The sequence below is a fragment of the Lampris incognitus genome, chromosome 19 (genome assembly GCF_029633865.1).
Source record: "Lampris incognitus isolate fLamInc1 chromosome 19, fLamInc1.hap2, whole genome shotgun sequence".
NCBI lineage: Eukaryota > Metazoa > Chordata > Actinopteri > Lampriformes > Lampridae > Lampris > Lampris incognitus.
In genome coordinates this window covers 11,551,170-11,570,706 of record NC_079229.1, presented here as the reverse complement: position 1 = coordinate 11,570,706, position 19,537 = coordinate 11,551,170, and the positions used below count along the sequence as shown (strand labels likewise).

The 19,537-nt window shown below is 46.3% G+C and overlaps 2 protein-coding genes across 3 annotated transcripts in view; both read left to right on the top strand.

The window, feature by feature from the left end:
• The first annotated feature begins 136 nt into the window (after positions 1 to 136).
• myd88 (MYD88 innate immune signal transduction adaptor) lies at positions 137 to 8,228 on the top strand. The gene is made up of 5 exons (XM_056299187.1): positions 137 to 607; positions 1,689 to 1,814; positions 5,677 to 5,854; positions 6,394 to 6,485; positions 7,824 to 8,228. The coding sequence occupies exons 1-5, from the start codon at positions 298 to 300 to the stop codon at positions 7,976 to 7,978; spliced, it is 861 nt and encodes a 286-aa protein (XP_056155162.1). The 5' UTR covers positions 137 to 297; the 3' UTR covers positions 7,979 to 8,228.
• A 1,258-nt stretch (positions 8,229 to 9,486) lies between these two features.
• Positions 9,487 to 19,537, top strand: part of oxsr1b (oxidative stress responsive kinase 1b) — a 95,311-nt gene continuing 85,260 nt past the window's right edge. For both annotated transcript variants that reach the window (XM_056299467.1, XM_056299466.1), the window contains exon 1: positions 9,487 to 9,780. In XM_056299467.1, the coding sequence (XP_056155442.1) occupies positions 9,711 to 9,780 (70 nt within the window). In that variant the 5' untranslated portion in view covers positions 9,487 to 9,710. The remainder of the gene's footprint in view (positions 9,781 to 19,537) is intronic.

The window sequence follows — 19,537 nt, the reverse complement described above, 5'->3', positions numbered from 1 at the left end:
CACGATAGCGGCAGATTAAATTGTGGGTATCACGGTGAATGTAGCGTAGAGGGGGGAAGAGTCGGGTCAGCTCCGCCCCCCTGTCACACACTGTATGGCGCATTCAACATTTCCTCATTCTGTCAGGTAGGCAGCGGAACTGGCGGACGAAAATGTGAAGGCGATTTTTTTCAATTTGTAGAAAGTTTTTTTTTATTATTAAGAAACGACCGGATTGTAAGTAATCCGCATCGTCTGTTGCAAAAAAAAAGGAAGAAGAAGAAGAAAAAAGACGAGTTCTGTTGACACTTGGTGAAAATGGCGAGCGGAGACTCTAAAGTTGACCTGTGGAGCGTCCCGCTCGTGGCGCTCAACATGAAGGTGAGGAGGGAGCTGGGACTCTACCTAAACCCCAAGAACACCGTGGCCGCGGACTGGATGTCCATGGCGGAGACGATGGGCTTCTCCTATCTACAGATCAAGAACTACGAGGCGTCCCGAAACCCCACCACCATCATACTGGAGGAGTGGCAGGCTCGCTGCTCAGAAGCCTCAGTGGGGAAGCTGTTGTCGATCCTGGAGGAGCTGGAGAGAAAAGACGTGGTGGAGGAGCTTCGCCCTCTCTTAGGTAAGGTTGGTTCGTTAGTGTCAATCCGTCCCAGTGGTGGCTGGTGCTAAACTTTTTTTTTGGGGGGGGGGGGGCAATTTACCTTTGGTGCAGCACACCTGACAGCTGCTTTAATGTCCACACAGTCACAGAGTTATTAAGAGGGACAATGTACCCTATAGATTTTATCAGGGTTCGTAGACGGTGGATGATTGGCGGTCGAGACGAGGCGTCGTGGTGGGTGTGAACACGATTGACAGCCACGAGAATTGTCTATGTATCCCCATAACCACTACACAGTCACATTAGATAAAAAAATAATTAAAACAATAGCGATTCACTGCCAATAAAAGTGGGAGTGTCTGGGGCGCACAGAATTGCGCCTTATGGAAAATCTGAAGAAACCGGCGCCCCTCACCCAGGAAGTATATGTATTCAGACAGAAATAATCAAATACCACTTTGAACCAATATTTAATGGCTGGGCGGCACGGTGGCGCATTAGCGCGGTCGCTTCACAGCAAGAGAAGGTCCTGGGTTCGAGCCCCCGGGGTAGTCCAACCTTGGGGGTCGTCCCGGGTCCTCCTCTGTGTGGCGTTTGCATGTTCTCCCGTGTCTGCGTGGGTTTGCTCCGGTTTCCTCCCAGAGTCCAAAGATGTAGGTCAGGTGAGTCGGCCGTACTAAATTGCCCCGTCGTGGGTGTGGTGGTGGGGCTGTGTGATGGCCTGGCGGCCTGTCCAGGGTGTCTCCCCACCTGCCAACAATGACTGCTGGGATAGGCTCCAGCATCCCCTTGACCCTGAGAGCAGGATAAGCGGTTTGGGTAATGGATGGATGGATGGATTTAATGGGTGCTGACAGGCGCTTACAGACTGCAAAATACTTTTATTTCATAATTATTTGCATTATACAACTAAATTATATTTAACATGTTTAAATAGATTTTCCTCTCTTGATGTTTGAAGGGGGCGGAGCCCCGGCGCCCTGTACTGGCCAGCCGCCACTGCGTCCAGCCCTGATCGTTAATCGACTGAATTACGATCTAATACGTGTGTGTTTGTGTGTTTGCGTGGGCGTGCATGGTTGCACTTGTGCACACACAGATGCGGACGTCAAGCGGTATCTGATGAAGAAGAGCAGCGAGCCCCCGGTGCAGGTGCCGGAAGTGGACAGCTGTGTGCCCCGCACCCAGGAGCGCGCTGGCATCACCCTGGAGGATGACCCTGAAGGTCTGTACGCTCTTCATCAAGCACACCACCGTCTCAGCACTGAGATGTGTTCCCGCTAAATGTACAGATTCATTTCATCACAGTAAAGGGCAGACTCACACTGGAAACCGATTATGAGACAACGGGGCTCCGGGGCCTAAGATACCCTCCCCCAACACAGGCGCACTCGAAGCCAACAGCACTTTCACAAAATAGACTCTCTCAGCCACAAATGCGAGATCAGTTAGATATAGCCACAAAATAAATAAATAAATAAATAAATCACCGAAAATTGAACGAATGATCTTTGAACTATATGGCAGGGCTCGGAAATAGCGAGTAGCGAGTTCGGGAGGCAGTCCGGGAACCGCCACAGCCGGGACGTGAACGCTTGTTTCCGACTCCGCAAGCGACAACATTAACCAGTCGACTAAAGAGTCTGACCTGTTAATCAAGGACCAACGTATCTACTTATCCATGCACGTTACACTACCCCCCCCTCCTTCGGGAAGCGCGTCCCTTCAGCATATCAGCACCCTCACGCCTATGGGCGCACGCGCTTCCGATGACCTCACGGTCTCACTATCCCACTCCTGACACCAATGTAGCGAATTCGGGGGGCAGTCCGGGAACCGCCACAGTCGGGATGCGAACCCGTATCTCCCGCTCCGCAAGCGACAACGTTAACCAGTCGACTAAAGGGTGCGACCCGTTAGTAATTCCCACACCATAATTCAGATCAACACAAAACTGCACAGACCTATGCATCTGAATGTGCTCTACAACTTTGTTATAGGGACCACATATGTCAGCCATATAGTTTGCCCGCCATTTTGACTTGTATTAGTTTGGGCGCGGTTTCTCAGCTAAAAGTGTCTGAGGCTCAGCAACCATAAGTCCTAGACCAACCAAATTTGGTAGGTGGATTCATACGGCCCCCCACTACTCTGGCACTACAAATCACCCATGTCAGCCAGATGGTGGCGCTATAACAAAGGGTCATGCTTAAAAGGCCATAACTCCCACAGCATAAGTCAGATCAACACAAAACTTAATCGACCCATGCATCTCAATGTGCTCAACAACTTTACTATTGGGACCACCTATGTCAATCATATAGTTTGCCCGCTATTTTGACTTATTTGGTGTGGAAGCGCTGCAGCTCTACATACCACACGCCAGGACACCTGGGTATAACGACATACTTTTTCTTTTTACGGCAGTCGGCTAGGATGCAAGAAATCAGACACCGTCTGGTCCAGTTTTGGAAACTCTGGCACATGTTTCTGAAGCAATGGAAGTGTTACGACATTTTAAAAAATTACGGTAATCGTCTAGGACACAGGCGACCCAAGTAATCCGACATCTCAAAAACCGCTTGATCAAAAAATCTGAAATTTGGTATACTTATACTTGGACCCATTTCGCTACATTGCCTAAAGTGCTGATTGGCTGGATTACCAAAATGGCTGCCAAACAGCCAATCAAAATTTAGCAGCTAATATCTGCTAGTGTGAATGGCCAATCTTCGTGAAACTTGATAGGCTTATTCTTTGTGGCACATAGAAGCCATGTACCAAATATGAAACAGATCGGACAGATGGCGGCTGCAATACTGCTTGGACCCCATTAATACTACCCCATTAAGCTAGTGAAGCTTTCAACTTGTGATGGTCTGTGGTGACTTGAACCCCGGAATCGCCGCTTGCGTCTATATTTATTGATGAAACTGATATTTTCATTTCATGAATCACAAGTTTGTCATATATAACGAGACTCTGTGACCCAAACTCTCTCACAAAATTAGGTCTAAACTATTGGAAAAACTAGCTTTGGTTCGATATTACACTTTACATCACCAAATAGTTTAATGTAGTGGCCCTCAACTGGATTCTTAAACATGCTATTTTTACATATGTAATGATCATGAATGAGTAGACTCGCTAGCCGGTTGGCTAATGGGTCAGAACCTTTAGTTGACTGGTTAGCGCAGTCGCCCATGGTGCAGGCGACCCAGGTTTTCGTCCCGGTGCGGCGGTTCCCGGCTGCCCCCTGAATTTGCTACTTTGGTGTCATCAGATTTACAAAGGATGACGATGATTGAGAGGCACGAAGTTCTTCATTGCCCAGAGTGAACCGGAAGGTGCCAGGTGACTCCTTTGCAGTTTCTTCAAAAACCTCTGAGTCAACTCATTCGTGGTCATTACGCTACCCCTCCTCCTTCAGGAGGCGCACCCCCGTGCTTCAGCATACCAGCTCCTTCACACATTTGGGTGCACGCGCTTCCGATGGCCTCATGATCTCACCATCCCACTTCTGACACCAATGTAGCAAATTCGCGGGGCAGCCAGGAACCGCCACAGCCGGGACAAAAACCTGGGTAGCTGCGCTAACCAGCCAACTAAAGGGTCCGACCCGTTAGCCAACGGGCTAGCGAGTCTACTCGTTCATGATCGTTACACCACCCCCCTCCTTCGGGAAGCGCATCCCTGTGCTTTAGCATACTAGCTCTCTCATGTCTCTGGGCGCACGTGCTTCCGATGGCTTCATGGTCTCACTATCCCACTTCTGACACCAATGTAGCGAATTCAGGGGGCAGCTGGGAAGCAAACCTGGGTCGCCCGCACCATGGTCGACTGCGTTAACCCAACCCGCTCTCACCAATCTGCATACAAATAACACGATATTACACTTTGCGTGCAATGCACACGCCAAAATCCAATTTTGCGTGCAGATGATACCCCAATCCTTTCCATTAACTTCTGTGGATGATGCGTCCAAATACCACGCATCACCTTGAACGGTCATGACATCACCAGCGAGGCTCAGTTCGTCCAGTTCACCAGAAGCATGGGCATCTACAACCAGGGTTGAGGTTAGGGTCAGGATTAGGGTTAGGGTCAGTGTCAGGATTAGGATTAGGGTTCGCTCAGGATTAGGATTAGGGTTAGGGTCAGGGTTAGGGTCAGGATTAGGGTTAGGGTCAGGGTTAGGGTCAGGATCAGGATCAGGGTCAGGGTTAGGGTTAGGGTTAAGGTTAATAAAATAACTAAAATACTACTGTTAATACCATGATTTAATTACAAAAAAGATTGTGTCCCCTGCCTACCTGCTTGTGGAGGCCCACGCATCAGATGAATTGGGCGAACTGAGCCTCGCCTGTGATGTCATGACTGTTCACAGTGATGCGTGGTATTTGGATGCATCAGCTCTTCACAGAAATTAATGGCGTATTATCTGCACACAAAATTGGATTTTGGCGTGTGCATTGCATGCAATGTGAAAGTTGCAATATTATATTATTTGTACGTGGATTGGTGAGACTGTGCTCGCTAACCAGTCAGCTGAAGGGTCCTTACCCGTTAGCCGGTTGGCTAGCGAGTCTACTCATTCATTACACATACATAAGCAGATTTCGTGATACTGCGTAAAATTCTACATAATTATCGTGATAATACTTTCCATTTCGTCCGGCGCTACTGTGAGGTGAGAAATGAAAAGTTAACAACAGCAGTCACAGGAAGTTGAGCCAGTTCATCTGCACACAGCGTTTATTGAGAGAAATGTTTCATTAAACAATTAACGTTGTGTCCAGATGAATTGACTCAACTTCCTGTGATTTCCTCACCTGGATTATTGAGCACGCATCAAGACTTATTAACAGCAACTTCACACAGAGGCCCTGGCTTAGCCCCGACCCCTGGGGCCTGCACCCGGTAGGCCCCAAAATGTCAGACTTAAGTTGTCCCAGCTTTCTTTATGTTGCATTTTACCCTAAAAAAAAATCTTGCCTTGTTCCCTTGTGCTATAAATGTCCAGGTGTGGTTATAGGTTGGTGTAGCACTGAACTGTGGTTGTTGTGTGTACTGTATGTGGGATACAGGTGCACCCGAACTTTTTGATGCCTTCATCTGCTACTGCCAGAGTGACTTCAAGTTCGTGAACGAAATGATCCAGCACCTGGAGCAGACCGAGTACAACCTGAAATTGTGCGTGTTCGACAGAGACGTCCTGCCGGGCTCCTGTGTGTGGACCATCACCAGTGAGCTCATAGAGAGAAGGTGGGTTTACCCACTATGACATCACCTGTGTGCTTCTAATTGCCCTTTTAGTTCTTATTTAAACTGATCAGGTGGCGCGGTGGTTAGCGCGATCGCCTCTTAGCAAGAAGGTCCTGGGTTTGAGCCCCAGGGTAGTCCAACCTTGGGGGTCGTCCCGGGTCATCCTCTGTTTGGAGTTTGCATGTTCTCCCCGTGTCTGTGTGGGTTTCCTCCAGGCGCTCCGGTTTCCTCTCACAGTCCAAAGACATGTAGGTCAGGTGAATTGGCCATACTAAATTGTCCCTAGGTGAGAATGTGTGTGTGTTGACCCTGTGATGGACTGGTGGCCTGTCCAGGGTGTCTCCCCGCCTGCTGCCCAATGACTGCTGGGATAGGCTCCGCGACCCTGAGAGCAGGATAAGCGGGTTGGATAATGGACGGATGGATGGACTAAACTGATCAATCAACTATTTCTGCATTCCATGAGTTTATTCTTTCCATTTATGTATATGATATATATTTATATGACATGTGGGCATGATGTCTTTTCAAATGCACAGGTGTAAGCGGATGGTGGTGGTGATTTCTGATGAATACCTGGAGAGTGAGGCCTGTGATTTTCAGACCAAGTTTGCCCTCAGCTTATGTCCTGGTAAGACATATGTTTTGTTTGCTACATAATATTGTTCATATCTCACAAACACACACACACACACGACCAGAGCTCAGAAATGTTTCTAATTGATCTACTCTGAAAAAAAAAAAAAAGAACTGACACATGTTGTAAAAAGATGGCGTCCCTAAACACAGATTGTGCTAGAAATAAATGTTTGATCGGTGCTGATTTCCAAAATCTTAAATTACTGTAAATGACTAATGCCCTCTGTTAAAAACTTAACCTCATCAATTGCTTGCTTGTATCTGTCAAAATATTTTCCTTCATTTTTCCCCGAGATATAAAAACATTTTCTGTTATTTGAGGACTGAAGAGGACACACTGTGCTGTCCTGTTCAACTTGCTAAGTACAGGGGTGTCCAGGTGGTGTGGCGGTCTGTTCCGTAGCTTACCAACACGGGACTCGCCGGTTCGAATCCTCGTGTTACCTCCGGCTTGGTCGGGCATCCCTATGTGGGTATGTGTTCTGGTCGCTGCACTAGCGCCTCCTCTGGTCGGTCGGGGCGCCTGTTCGGGGGGGGGGGGATAGCGTGATCCTCCCATGCGCTACTTCCCCCTGGCGAAACTCCTCACTGTCAGGTGAAAAGAAGCGGCTGGTGACTGTATCCCCATGTATCAGAGGAGGCATGTGGTAGTCTGCAGCCCTCCCAGATCAGCAGTGGAGCAGCGACCGGGAAGACTTGGAAGAGTGGGGTAATTGGCCGGATACAATTGGGGAGAAGAGGGGGGGAATAAAAAAAAGCTTGCCAACTGCAAGTGCAACCATTTTTAAAATGTTCAACCAGGGTGTCCAGCTAGGGAATGTTATAGCATCACTTATGGAATCACTCGGATGGGTTAAACTTTATTTAGCCGATGAAGCCGATATTAACGTGTGTTTTGGCTGTGTTTAGCAAACTGTTGGATGGGTTGAGATTTAGGCATCAATAGCTTGTGGTGATGGATTGGTAGGCGAGGAAGAAATGGTAACCAGGAGGGAGCCGTGCATTCACCCGTTGCCATGTTGTAACACTACAGAGCCCTCATAAAAGTGATGTTTTTCATCAGAATTGGTCCCTTAGTATCATTATTTGTTGCACTGTTCATTTTCCTTGACTAATTTTTTGCTCTATATTTTTTTTATCCTTATTCCAACTCATTCACATTATCAACCTTGGCATGTTTTGTTCCCCCGTGTAGATTTACTGAGCTTCTGTTCTGATAGCCTTAATCAGAGCTCTCTTTGTGATGTTTGCTTCCTGCTAAAAGTTGTCTGTACATATACTGGCTGCAGTATTTAGCTCACCAACTTTTTCCTCCTCATCCTCATTACAGGAGCACGAAGCAAACGGCTCATCCCAGTGATTTACAAGCCTATGAAAAACCCATTCCCCAGCATCTTGCGCTTCCTTACCGTATGTGACTACACCCGGCCCTGCACACAGATGTGGTTCTGGAAACGGCTCGCCAAAGCTCTCTCGCTTCCATGATCATGCACAAGGCAGACGTTTGCCTTCTCTCTTGGACCAAAGGGGCTATCTGTGATCATGCCCAAGATGTTTACGTTTTAGCTAAGTCTGTTCTCTATCTGTTGTAAATATCTTTTAATACTGGTGCTTGTGTTTCCATCAACAATGAGATATTACAGGTTTCCCATAATCTTTACTATCTTACACAAACTGTCTCTTTACTTGTGTTCTGTGTGCGTGCAGCTTTCATGTTATTAAAATTTCAAAAATATTGGTTGTGGTGGTAACTGTTCAGTATATTAATATGAGCTATGTTGGTGGAGAGACACACAATATGCCTTGTTTTTCATGCATCAGCCACTTCCTTCTGTCAGTCACGTGACCAACGAAGTTGTGGCGTCGATTTAGAGATAATGTGCTTGTGAAACTTCCTGTTTGACTATTGCAGTATGCTGTTCACTTTTGCTCTCTCCCTGCTGATTTCTTTCCTTCTAATACATTGATGATGGTCCTTTTCTTTGTCATTCTCATCCATCCATCCATTACCCAAACCGCTTATCCTGCTCTCAGGGTCGCGGGGATGCTGGAGCCTATCCCAGCAGTCATTGGGCAGCAGGTGGGGGGATGCCCTGGACAGGCCGCCAGGCCATCACAGGCAACAGGCTACTAAGCATGTCTCTCTGAAAAATGAGAGACAAACAGTGACGTTTGCATACTTGATTTAATAGATAAACCCCCTCCGTAAACAAATGAATAACACTCTCTTAATGCATTTCCTGTTCTTGGCCGTTTTATCACATCATTCAGAGAGGAAAAGCATCTGATTAGTTCCTCTTTGGCTCCAGTGGTTCACCTTTTCAAGGTGGTAAAAACAGGCTTTGGAGATTACACATTCTGCCTTTAAAATGGGTCATAAATTATATGACATCACATTCAGAAAAAAAAAGAAGGAAACTGTCCTTGAGGAAAAACAATCGAGTCAGGAACAACCCAAACACTGGGAGGAATGCTGGACTGTTGGGGATGCTTATGTTTGTCTCTGATGCAGATCCGAACAGTTCAGACCAGTCTGGTCCAACTCGTCCCATTATAAAGGCAGAAAGTGTCATTTTCATGTGTTCGGAAATAGTTTAAGTCGATTTTGTCTGGAATGTGTACAAAAATTATAAATGGTCTGAATACTTATTTCTACATCTAATTCAAACTGCAATTTCTATAGATGCGGTTTCCGTCAACGCAGATTTATTGTTTTAAATGCACAGCATGTGCCGCTTCCCACCAGCTTGTGTCGTAATTGTACCAGGACCGGTAATGCCGTATGTCATTACAACGTACCACCGAAGGGGGTCACTGTCCCAATGTTACACAAAGGGAACAAGGGCGGTATCTATTTCACGATTGATGACGAACTATCCAATGAGAAAGAAGAGCATGTGACGCTATCCAATCAAAGGACGAGACATGCCCGGCGCGACACGCCTTCCGGTCCGACACTCCCGGACTCCGGCGGACTGGGGCGTTTAGGGGCGCCCGTCTCACCTTAGCGGAGCAAGAATGCGGTAGGCGGGGCTGCTTGGCTTGTGTCAAACTTTGGGAATGACAGGAGGAGCGCTGCAGGATTCGCAAAGAAGGGGAAGTGTCGCCCTTGTCGCTCCTGTCGTCATTTTTTTGGAATTCTTCTTAGCTACAGCCCGGTCTCTGGATTCGGTGTCGTTTCACAGATAAGAGTACGGCTCCAGCAAATTTCCCAGCCATGTCGGAGGACCTGAGCTCCCAACCCTGGTCCATCAGCAAAGATGACTATGAGCTACAGGAGGTGATAGGTATGTGAACCTCACCCGGCTAGCGTTGCTCCACTTAAAAAAACCAACAGTCTGCGGCTGCCATTAGTTGGCAAACAAGCTAACAGATACAGTTACCAGAAATCCGTTACTGGGCAGTGAAACAGCCGGCGAAAGGCATCTTCTTTCTTGTAGTGGGCTTGGTAAAGTTTCATGTTATTTTATAGTTCGGCAGTCCCAGATAGGCGGTGTTTTGACATAGTCGGCCAAATGCCGACTTTAAAAGGGTAGACTCCGTCCGCGCGGGCTGTAACAATATGATATACGAGCGCTGTCACGCCACAGTCAGTCCGGGCCCTGACTATTTGCTGGAAAGGACTTCTTTCAATGAACCCAGCTTCGGGCATGCCGATGTGTATTTCCATGTAGTACTTTTGTTTAAATGAAAACATCATTCTGTGCCACCACCACATTCGTATGTGCTGTTACGAAATTCTCAGATTTTGTCCGAGTCCAGCTTGCGTTATGTTGAGCCACGTTAGACGACAGCGCAGTAAAGGAGATGTTAAAAAGTTATCTTTGTTTCTGGGGAAGACCCTGCGTTGTAGACAACAGTGGGAAATGTCAGTTAGAAAGGTTGGACCAAAACCAGATTACATGTCTTTTAAATGAAACAATACACAGAAGATGGAGCACCAGACTCTTAAATGTTCACTGTATTGGCTCTCTTAACGTTCCAGAGTTTACATTTCATGATCCCCAAAATGACCATGAAATGCTGATCCACTTTACGAGAGGAATTGCTTTGGAGTAATATACTGCCACAATTAATCCAGTTATGTAGGAGATTTTAGCACAGGATTATTCAGCATTATGGGCTTTCCACCTCATCTCACACATTTATTTGGAAAATGCTTGGAAAGACATTTGATATATTTCAAGGTAACATCATCGGTGGGACCTTTTGTTGACCTGGTCTGTCTTTTGAACCACATTAATTAAGTAACTCGAGGCTCCATGTATGTTTGATATTGTGTACAGACTGCAAATCGGTATATATTAGCATACCCAAGTGTGCATTTCTGCGTTATTTCCCAACTCGCCTATGATTGTTTGTGTTTGCCTAAATCGGTCCGTATTTGATATGGCAAGTATTTTCAGCATCTAACAACATCCAACTTTCTTGAGCTGCAATACCTTATTGGAATCAGGGATTGGCTGCATGGCCCCAGAAAGACAGGTTTGACCTGCTGGGGTTATGTTACACAAATGGATAGCTCTATCTTACTTTTTGATTACTCGGAGAAGGACAAGTCATGGGTCTTAGGAAAAGTATTGCCCTCTCATATGAGTTACTGTGTGCAAGGCAATAAATGTGCTTTGCAGTTGCACAGCTCTTAGTTTACTTTACGCAAACGGTGGGAGCATTTCTCTAGAGAGAAACTGTGTGTGTTTATAGAGGGTCCATTCTGTAGCCACTAAATTAACCATTTTTGTGTATTTTTCTTCGAGCAGTATTTGGATTACCTGTTTTACACATTTCCCCTCGGTTTCTTGGAAAGGTTGAGCTTGGACTGACCCCCGTGATAACGCCCCACTTTCTAAGCATGCCAACAGAGGTAAAGCTGCTCTTGTATAGAAACCAGTTTTTTGGTGTTTTCGAGCATAGTGGATTGATAGATTGGAACCAGATTGCTAACAGAATTTTGAAATTGGCAAGGCTATTTCAAGGTTGAACTGCAACCTCTTTTATGCTGTTAATTTACTTGAGGTGGGTTCATGATTATCAACTTAGCTTTGGCTGTATGAAAGAATTGTGCAGTGCGGCCTGGAATTTTTTTTCCCACCTGGTAATCTCACCACGCATGCTGTTACAAATTAGTTAAAGCTGATTATCAGATGTTTCTTTTTGAATCTTGGGAGGTTACAGTCAACTCTATGTGTCACCTGCATTGAAGGAAAGTCATCCGCGAAGGCCTTGAGCCTCAGGTTGCTACTAAACACCAGTTAGACAAGTAGGCTAAACCTCCAGTCAGTGTTATGGCATCAGCTCTTTGCTCTCACAAAATACTACAAACATAGAAAGACACACACATTTTGTTTCGTCCCTCCCCTTTTCACCACTTTCTCGCCATTTTACCATCACACTGCTAAATTTCTGCAATTTCCTCTTATAGCCATGTTAATACATCAGGGATTCTTTAAAGTTTGCTTTAAGTTTGCATTCCTTATGCTATGCCATGAGTGTTTCTGGACTCACCAAGTTAAGGTTGAGGAAACCGTGTTGAAGGGGCTTAGATACACTGCGAGTGAATACAATGAAGTGATCCTTCTCTTTTCCTGATTAGCTTAGATGAACCATCAATGATCTTTATGGGGCAATTGACTTCTTTCTGCAGCAGATAAGAGAATATAGGCAGTAAAAAAGTATGCAGTAGATGGATACATAAATAGAGGAAGTAAAGTAGAAACAAAACCTAGCAGGGCTAGGTTTGGTTTCTCCTTTACTTCTGCTAGCATTAATTAGCATGATATCACCAGAGGAGTTTTGCGTAAAAAGATTTGGGACTGTTGGAGATGATGACATATCAGCACGATGAATGCAGCAGCAGTACAGGTTGACATACCAACAGTAAATATTGGCGATAGCAACAGGTGTGTCCAGTGGACCCGGTCGCCATTGGAACGTTTTGATCAGAGGACGTGATGTAAATGTGTGTCAAAGAAACAGTGGTAACTCCACCCGTCGCTGCGGAAAACACGGGAGGCTACATGGCATTCAGGTCACTCCTCTGAAGCCGTTTTTTGCTCAGGTTACCATCTTGACATTTCCCCTGAATGTGTCCATCAACAGATTGCCCTGTCTCCAAAACAAAGTAGAGGACTCGCATGGGCAGAGGACTCGCATGGGCAGAGGACTCGCGTGGCCAGAGGACTTGCATGGGCAGTTTATGAGACGGGGAACTCGTTTTAGAAAATTGGAAACTAGCATTTCTAATGTCTTTATGCATGGTCAATAATCCAGGTAAAGGAAGTCACAGAAAGTTGAATCAGTTCATCTGATTCAACTTTCTCTGACATAATTTCTAAGGAACTTGCATGAGATTTAAGCGTCTCTAGTATGGGTTTAAGTTTGGATGTTCAGTGTTGCACAGTTAGTCAGAGGTGGATTGGATGGTGTGTGCGTGTGTGTGCGTGTGTGTGTGTGTGTATAGTATGGGTGTAAGTAAATATCGATACACTTGAGTATCGCGGTATTATCTTTTGTGATGCCGTATCGATTCTCAAAACCACTATATACAATTTTAATTGTTTACATGTAAAGGTTCGTGACAAACATTTTTGTGTTGTGTGTAACCCCACGACCGCTAGATAAAAGTGTTGTAATCCATCTTCAGCCATCTGACTCTTCCACTCCAACGCAACAATGTAAACTGAGACAGGAAGTAGCATAAGCACAAAGAACACAGGCCTACGAAATCGCGATATATCGCCTTTTTACAGTATCGCGATATATTGAATCACAACCCCTGCATCGTAATATGTATTGTATTGCCAGAGTCTCGCCAATACACAGCCCTAGTGTGTGTGTGTGTGGGGGGGGGGATGAATACCAAGTGCTTAACATTTCAAAATCACTAGAGGCTTCAGTTATGGTATCATTTAGTCATTGAAATAATTTTTTTTTTCATTCAGATATTTGGCTGAATACAGCATCATGTGCCCTAAATAATATTGGGGTTAAATTAACGTGACAAATGGCGGCCTGTCAAGGGTGTCTCCCCGCCTGCCGCTCAATGACTGCTGGGATAGGCTCCAGCATCCCCGCGACCCTGAGAGCAGGATAAGTGGTTTGGATAATAGATGGATGGATAGTTTGTAGGGATAATTAACTCAGTAAAATGGCCTACGGTGTGTGTTATGATGGCGTTTTGGTCTGCACCATATCACTACACACATGTAAACACAAACGCACAATGTCAGAAAGAAATTGAGTAGCAATCGGAAGTCTTTATCAGACATTAGTTGTGTACCTAAAACAGGAAAACACATCATACCCTGTACACATAGTTCACATACTGGGGTTTGAGTGTCCTCGGAAGAGGTGCTTCAAACCCGCCAAAGGTAGCCTTAATCTGTCGGGGAAAGCAGGAGCAAGCCAGGGCCCCAGAACCCAAATCCCCCTGCCCTCCCTTTGATAAAAGGATTCTTGGGGAGACCCTATAAGCCTTTTTTTTTTCCATTTCAGAAAGGATGTTTGCCCTCTGCTCTCTGGTCTTCAGCTGTATGGCCGGTATTGTGAGGATGGCCCCGATTTTCCCAGCATGCTCTGCAGAGCTATTGTATTGGTAACTTCCCCGGGGGAAAGAGGACTTGTTATTACATGGTTCACGCCCACCCCTTTCCACCTCGACGATCATTGGATCATATTGGATAGAGCCCGAGCCATAGAAAAAAAAAACAAAAAAAAAAACAAAAGGCTACAGCGCTCCCTCCCTCTGACTCTGGACCAGACTCCAGATTATTCTCGTTGGCTGAAGTTGACTGGAAACTTTGTTCTCCCACTGTTTTGTATCCACCGGCAACCGTGTTTTCATCCCTGTTCCTTTTCTGGCTGTTGATGTCTTTCTTTTTTTTTCCAGAAGATCTGCAGCATGATTGAAGTTAAAGGGCCCTCGCCATAAAAGCGAATGCTGTCCTTACTGTGCATACCCTTTTCTCTCACTTGATGTATACGTCAGATCAGCTGCTCATCTAGGCAGGGCTTCGCTAGACCACCATCTACTTCCATGTTGGAAAAGGGGGACGTGTAGAAGTAGGGCCCGCCGGCGATGTTGCTAGCCACATGTGAGATTTCTCATTGTACCTTGGGATAATGCGAGGAATGTTAGCGAGGTATGCGGAGGAAATGTAATAACGAGTAGCTGACGTCATGCCGCGCAGTGGCCCCGCCGATGGCAGGAAACACAAACACGGAGCCGCTGCCATGCCGCTGGTCATAGCTCATGAATTAGTACATTGACACAGCTCCCACAGAGAGGCCTGGTTCGTTTAGCAGCTAATGCCTGTTTAAACAAAGATGATCTTTTTTTGGGGGGGGTGGGGTGCACTATTTTTTCTTTTCTGGCCAACAAGTGAGCTGCTCTCTTCTTCATGTCTTTTTTTATATACAGTGCATCCGGAAAGTATTCACACCCCTTCACTTTCCCCACATTTTGTTATGTTACAGCCTTATTCCAAAATGGATTAAATTCCTTTTTTTCTCATCAATCTACATACAATACCCCATAATGACAAAGCGTAAAAGGTTTTGTAGAAATTTTTGCAAATTTATTAAAAATAAAAAACTGAAATATTGCATGTACATAAGTATTCACACCCTTTGCTATGACACTCAAAATTGAGCTCAGGTTCATCCTGTTTCCACTGATCATCCTTGAGATGTTTCTACATCTTGATTGGAGTCCACCTCTAGTAAATTCAATTGATTGGACGTGATTTGGAAAGGTACACACCTGTCTATATAAGGTCCCACTGTTGACAGTGCATGTCAGAGCAGAAACCAAGCCATGAAGTCAAAGGAATTGTTTGTGGACCTCTGAGACAGGATTGTATCGAGGCACAGATCTGGGGAAGGGTACAAAAAATTTTCTACAGCTTTGAAGGTCCCGAAGAGCACAGTGGTTTCCATCATTCGTCAATGGAAGAAGTTTGGATCCACCAGGACTCTTCCTAGAGCTGGCCGCCCAGCCAAACTGAGCAATTGGGGGAGAAGGGCCTTGGTCAGGGAGGTGACCAAGAACCTGATGGTCACTCTGACAGAGCTCCAGCGTTCCTCTGTGGAGATGGGAGAACCTTCCAGAAGGACAACCATCTCTGCAGCACTCCACCAATCAGGCCTTTATGGAAGAGTGGCCAGACGGAAGCCTCTGCTCAGTAAAAGGCACATGACAGCCTGCTTGGAGTTTGCCAGAAAGCACCTAAAGGACTCTCAGACCATGAGAAACAAGATTCTCTGGTCTGATGAAACCAAGATTGAACTCTTTGGCCTGAATGCCAAACGTCACGTCTTGAGGAAACCAGGCACCTCTCATCACCTTGCTAATACCATCCCTACAGTGAAGTATGGTGGTGGCAGCATCATGCTGTGGGGATGTTTTTCAGCAGCAGGAACTGGGAGACTAGTCAGGATCGAGGGAAAGATGAATGGAGCAAAGTATAGAGAGATCCTTGATGAAAACCTGCTCCAGAGCGCTCAGGACCTCAGACTGGGGCGAAGGTTTACCTTTCAACACGACAACGACCCTAAGCACACAGCCAAGACAACGAAGGAGTGGCTTCAGGACAAGTCTGTGAATGTCCTTGAGTGGCCCAGCCAGAGCCCAGCCTTGAACCCCATTGAACATCTCTGGAAATACCTGAAAATAGCTGTGCAGCGACGCTCCCCATCTAACCTTACAGAGCTCGAGAGGATCTGCAGAGAAGAATGGGAGAAATACGCCAAATATAGGTGTGCCAAGCTTGTAGCTTCATACCCAAGAAGAGTTGAGGCTGTAATCACTGCCAAGGGTGCCTCAACCAAGTACTGAGTAAAGGGTGTGAATACTTATGTACATGCAATATTTCTGTTTTTTATTTTTAATAAATTTGCAAAAATTTCTACAAAACCATTTTCGCTTTGTCATTATGGGATATTGTATGTAGATTCATGAGAAAAAAAAGGGAATTTAATCCATTTTGGAATAAGGCTGTAACATAACAAAATGTGGGGAAAGTGAAGGGGTGTGAATACTTTCCGAATGCACTGTAGGTGTCACTGCATTGTGATCACTAGTAAGAATATTGAGGTCAGTCAGTCTCGGGGTGAGACTTTTCATGTCATACCTGTGATCTACCAGATTTTAAAAAAAAAAAAGGAAAAAAATATTTGCTCAGTCATGTCCGTCTGTATTGAATGGTATCTACACATTTAAAGGAAGTTGAAATTTAATGCTGACCATTAAAATCTCACAATCCTCTTTACATTTTTAGACAGAACTAAGTGGCATTTCCATAGAAACACTGGACTTGCACAGAACCTGTGCTTTTTTTATTGCTTTTATGTTATTGCTTGTTTTTATTGCTTTTATGTTATTTCTTGTTTTTATTGCTTTTATGGGAAGATGGTGGTGCAAATTCACATTTGTGGCGGCCTCACCCAGTACCGATGTGGGAAGATGGTGGCGTGAATTCACGTTTGCAGCAGCCTCACCCAGTGCCAGTGTGGGAAGATGGTGGCGCGAATTCACGTTTGCAGCAGCCTCACCCAGTGCCGGTGTGGGAAGATGGTGGCGCGAATTCACGTTTGCAGCAGCCTCACCCAGTGCCGGTGTGGGAAGATGGCGGCGCAAATTCACATTTGCGGCGGCCTCACCCAGTACCGTCCATGCAGTGTCTTTGGTCACATCTGCGTTTAAGTTTTGTCTTCGTTTGATGGCTGGGAGAGCTGGCGCTGGATCGGCTGGGAGAGCTTGGTCTGCTGCGTCTTGTGGGCTCAGGGACCACAGCCCTGCCTGGAGCTGTGCCCGAATAGCTAACACCGAGGGTGGTCTGACAGGATGCGGAAGCGGGGCAGGCTAAGCTAATTGCTAGCCCATGCAGACCGGCAGTTCTGATAACACCGAGGGCGGTCTGGCGGTGACCTCGCCTGGCGTTGACTGTGTTGGTGTCGTTGTGTGGAGTGCAGGGAGGTGTGTCGAGGGTGTCTGGCTGGGAGACCTGGCGTTGGATCGGCTGGGGGAGCCTGGTCTGCTGCATTCAGTGGGCTGTGCCCGAGCAGGAAGCACCGAGGGCGGTCACAGGATGAGGAAGCAGGGCAGGCTAAGCTAACTGCTAGCCCATGCAGACCAGCAGTTCTGACAGTCATCCTGGCTGGTGTTGCCGTTGAACAGTGTTTTTTTTCCCTTTTTTTTTTTAGTTTGGATATACACTCACCGGCCACTTTATTAGGCACACCTGTCCAACTGCTCGTTAACGCAAATTTCTAATCAGCCAATCACATGGCAGCAACTCAATGCATTTAGGCATGTAAACATGGTCAAGACGATCTGTTGCAGTTCAAACCGAGCATCAGAATGGGGAAGAAAGGTGATTTAAGTGACTTTGAACGTGGCATGGTTGTTGGTGCCAGACGGGCTGGTCTGAGTATTTCAGAAACTGCTGATCTGCTGGGATTTTCACGCACAACCATCTCTAGGGTTTACAGAGAATGGTCCGAAAAAGAGAAAATATCCAGTGAGCGGCAGTTCTGTGGGCGAAAATGCCTTGTTGATGCCAGAGGTTGGAGGTGAATGGCCAGACTGGTTCGAGCTGATAGAAAGGCAACAGTGACTCAAATAACCACTCATTACAACCGAGGTATGCAGAAGAGCATCTGTGAACGCACAACACGTCAAACCTTGAGGCAGATGGGCTACAGCAGCAGAAGACCACACCGAGTGCCACTCCTGTCAGCTAAGAACAGGAAACTGAGGCTACAATTCGCACAGGCTCACCAAAATTGGACAATAGAAGATTGGAAAAACGTTGCCTGGTCTGATGAGTCTCGATTTCTGCTGCGACATTCGGATGGTAGGGTCAGAATTTGGCGTCAACAACATGAAAGCATGGATCCATCCTGCCTTGTATCAACGGTTCAGGCTGGTGGTGGTGGTGTAATGGTGTGGGGGATATTTTCTTGCCACACTTTGGGCCCCTTAGTACCAATTGAGCATCGTGTCAACGCCACAGCCTACCTGAGTATTGTTGCTGACCATGTCCATCCCTTTATGACCACAGTGTTCCCATCTTCAGATGGCTACTTCCAGCAGGATAACGTGCCATGTCATAAAGCTCGAATCATCTCAGACTGGTTTCTTGAACATGACAATGAGTTCACTGTACTCAAATGGCCTCCACAGTCACCAGATCTCAATCCAATAGAGCACCTTTGGGATGTGGTGGACCGGGAGATTCGTATCATGGATGTGCAGCCAACAAATCTGCAGCAACTGTGGGATGCTATCATGTCAATATGGACCAAACTCTCTGAGGAATGTTTCCAGTACCTTGTTGAATCTATGCCACGAAGGATTAAGGCAGTTCTGAAGGCAAAAGGGGGTCCAACCCTGTACTAGCAAGGTGTACCTAATAAAGTGGCCAGTGAGTGTATGTGTTAGTATGTGTGTTCTTGTAGTTTTGGATGTGTTTATGTCTTCGTGTTGCACCACTGTGGGCCGGGGTAAACGATAAAGTGTTCCCGATTCCTGATTTTAGAAAACAAGGAAAACAAAGTTTTCCTTTTGGTTTCTGAAACTTCAGCTCGAGCTTTGAGTGGAGTGGGGAATTCTCATGGTTCATGTGAGCAGGTCGACTTACTCGTATCGTCATACGAGTAAGGGCCAGTGTTGTGTGAGTTATTGCTCCGCTGCATGTAAGTCAGTAATCTTCTCATGGTTCATGTGAGCAGGTCGACTTACTCGTATCGTCATACGAGTAAGGGCCAGTGTTGTGTGAGTTATTGCTCCGCTGCATGTAAGTAGGTAATCTTCTCATAGTTTCTGTGTGATCTATTCAGTCGAAGGCTTCAAAGAGATCCAAGAGACATGAGGGAACAGGTCCTCCTCCTGAGAGCAAGTGGTTCCTGCTGAGGTGTTGACCCCCGGTAGAGCGAGCAAGGTCTCGTCGGCTTGGTCTGGGGCCGTGCCGGACTGGTGAGGTTGTCTCTTAAGAGCTCCATTGTGAAGCGTGAGCTCTTTTCTCTCCATGGTCCATGCACTCA

Excerpts from the sequence above, each read along its gene's own strand:
- myd88 (XM_056299187.1), top strand. The coding sequence starts at position 298 with ATGGCGAGCGGAGACTCTAAAGTTGACCTGTGGAGCGTCCCGCTCGTG. Across the intron at positions 1,815-5,676 it reads CCTGGAGGATGACCCTGAAG|GTGCACCCGAACTTTTTGAT; the intron begins GTCTGTACGCTC and ends TGTGGGATACAG. Across the intron at positions 6,486-7,823 it reads TGCCCTCAGCTTATGTCCTG|GAGCACGAAGCAAACGGCTC; the intron begins GTAAGACATATG and ends TCCTCATTACAG.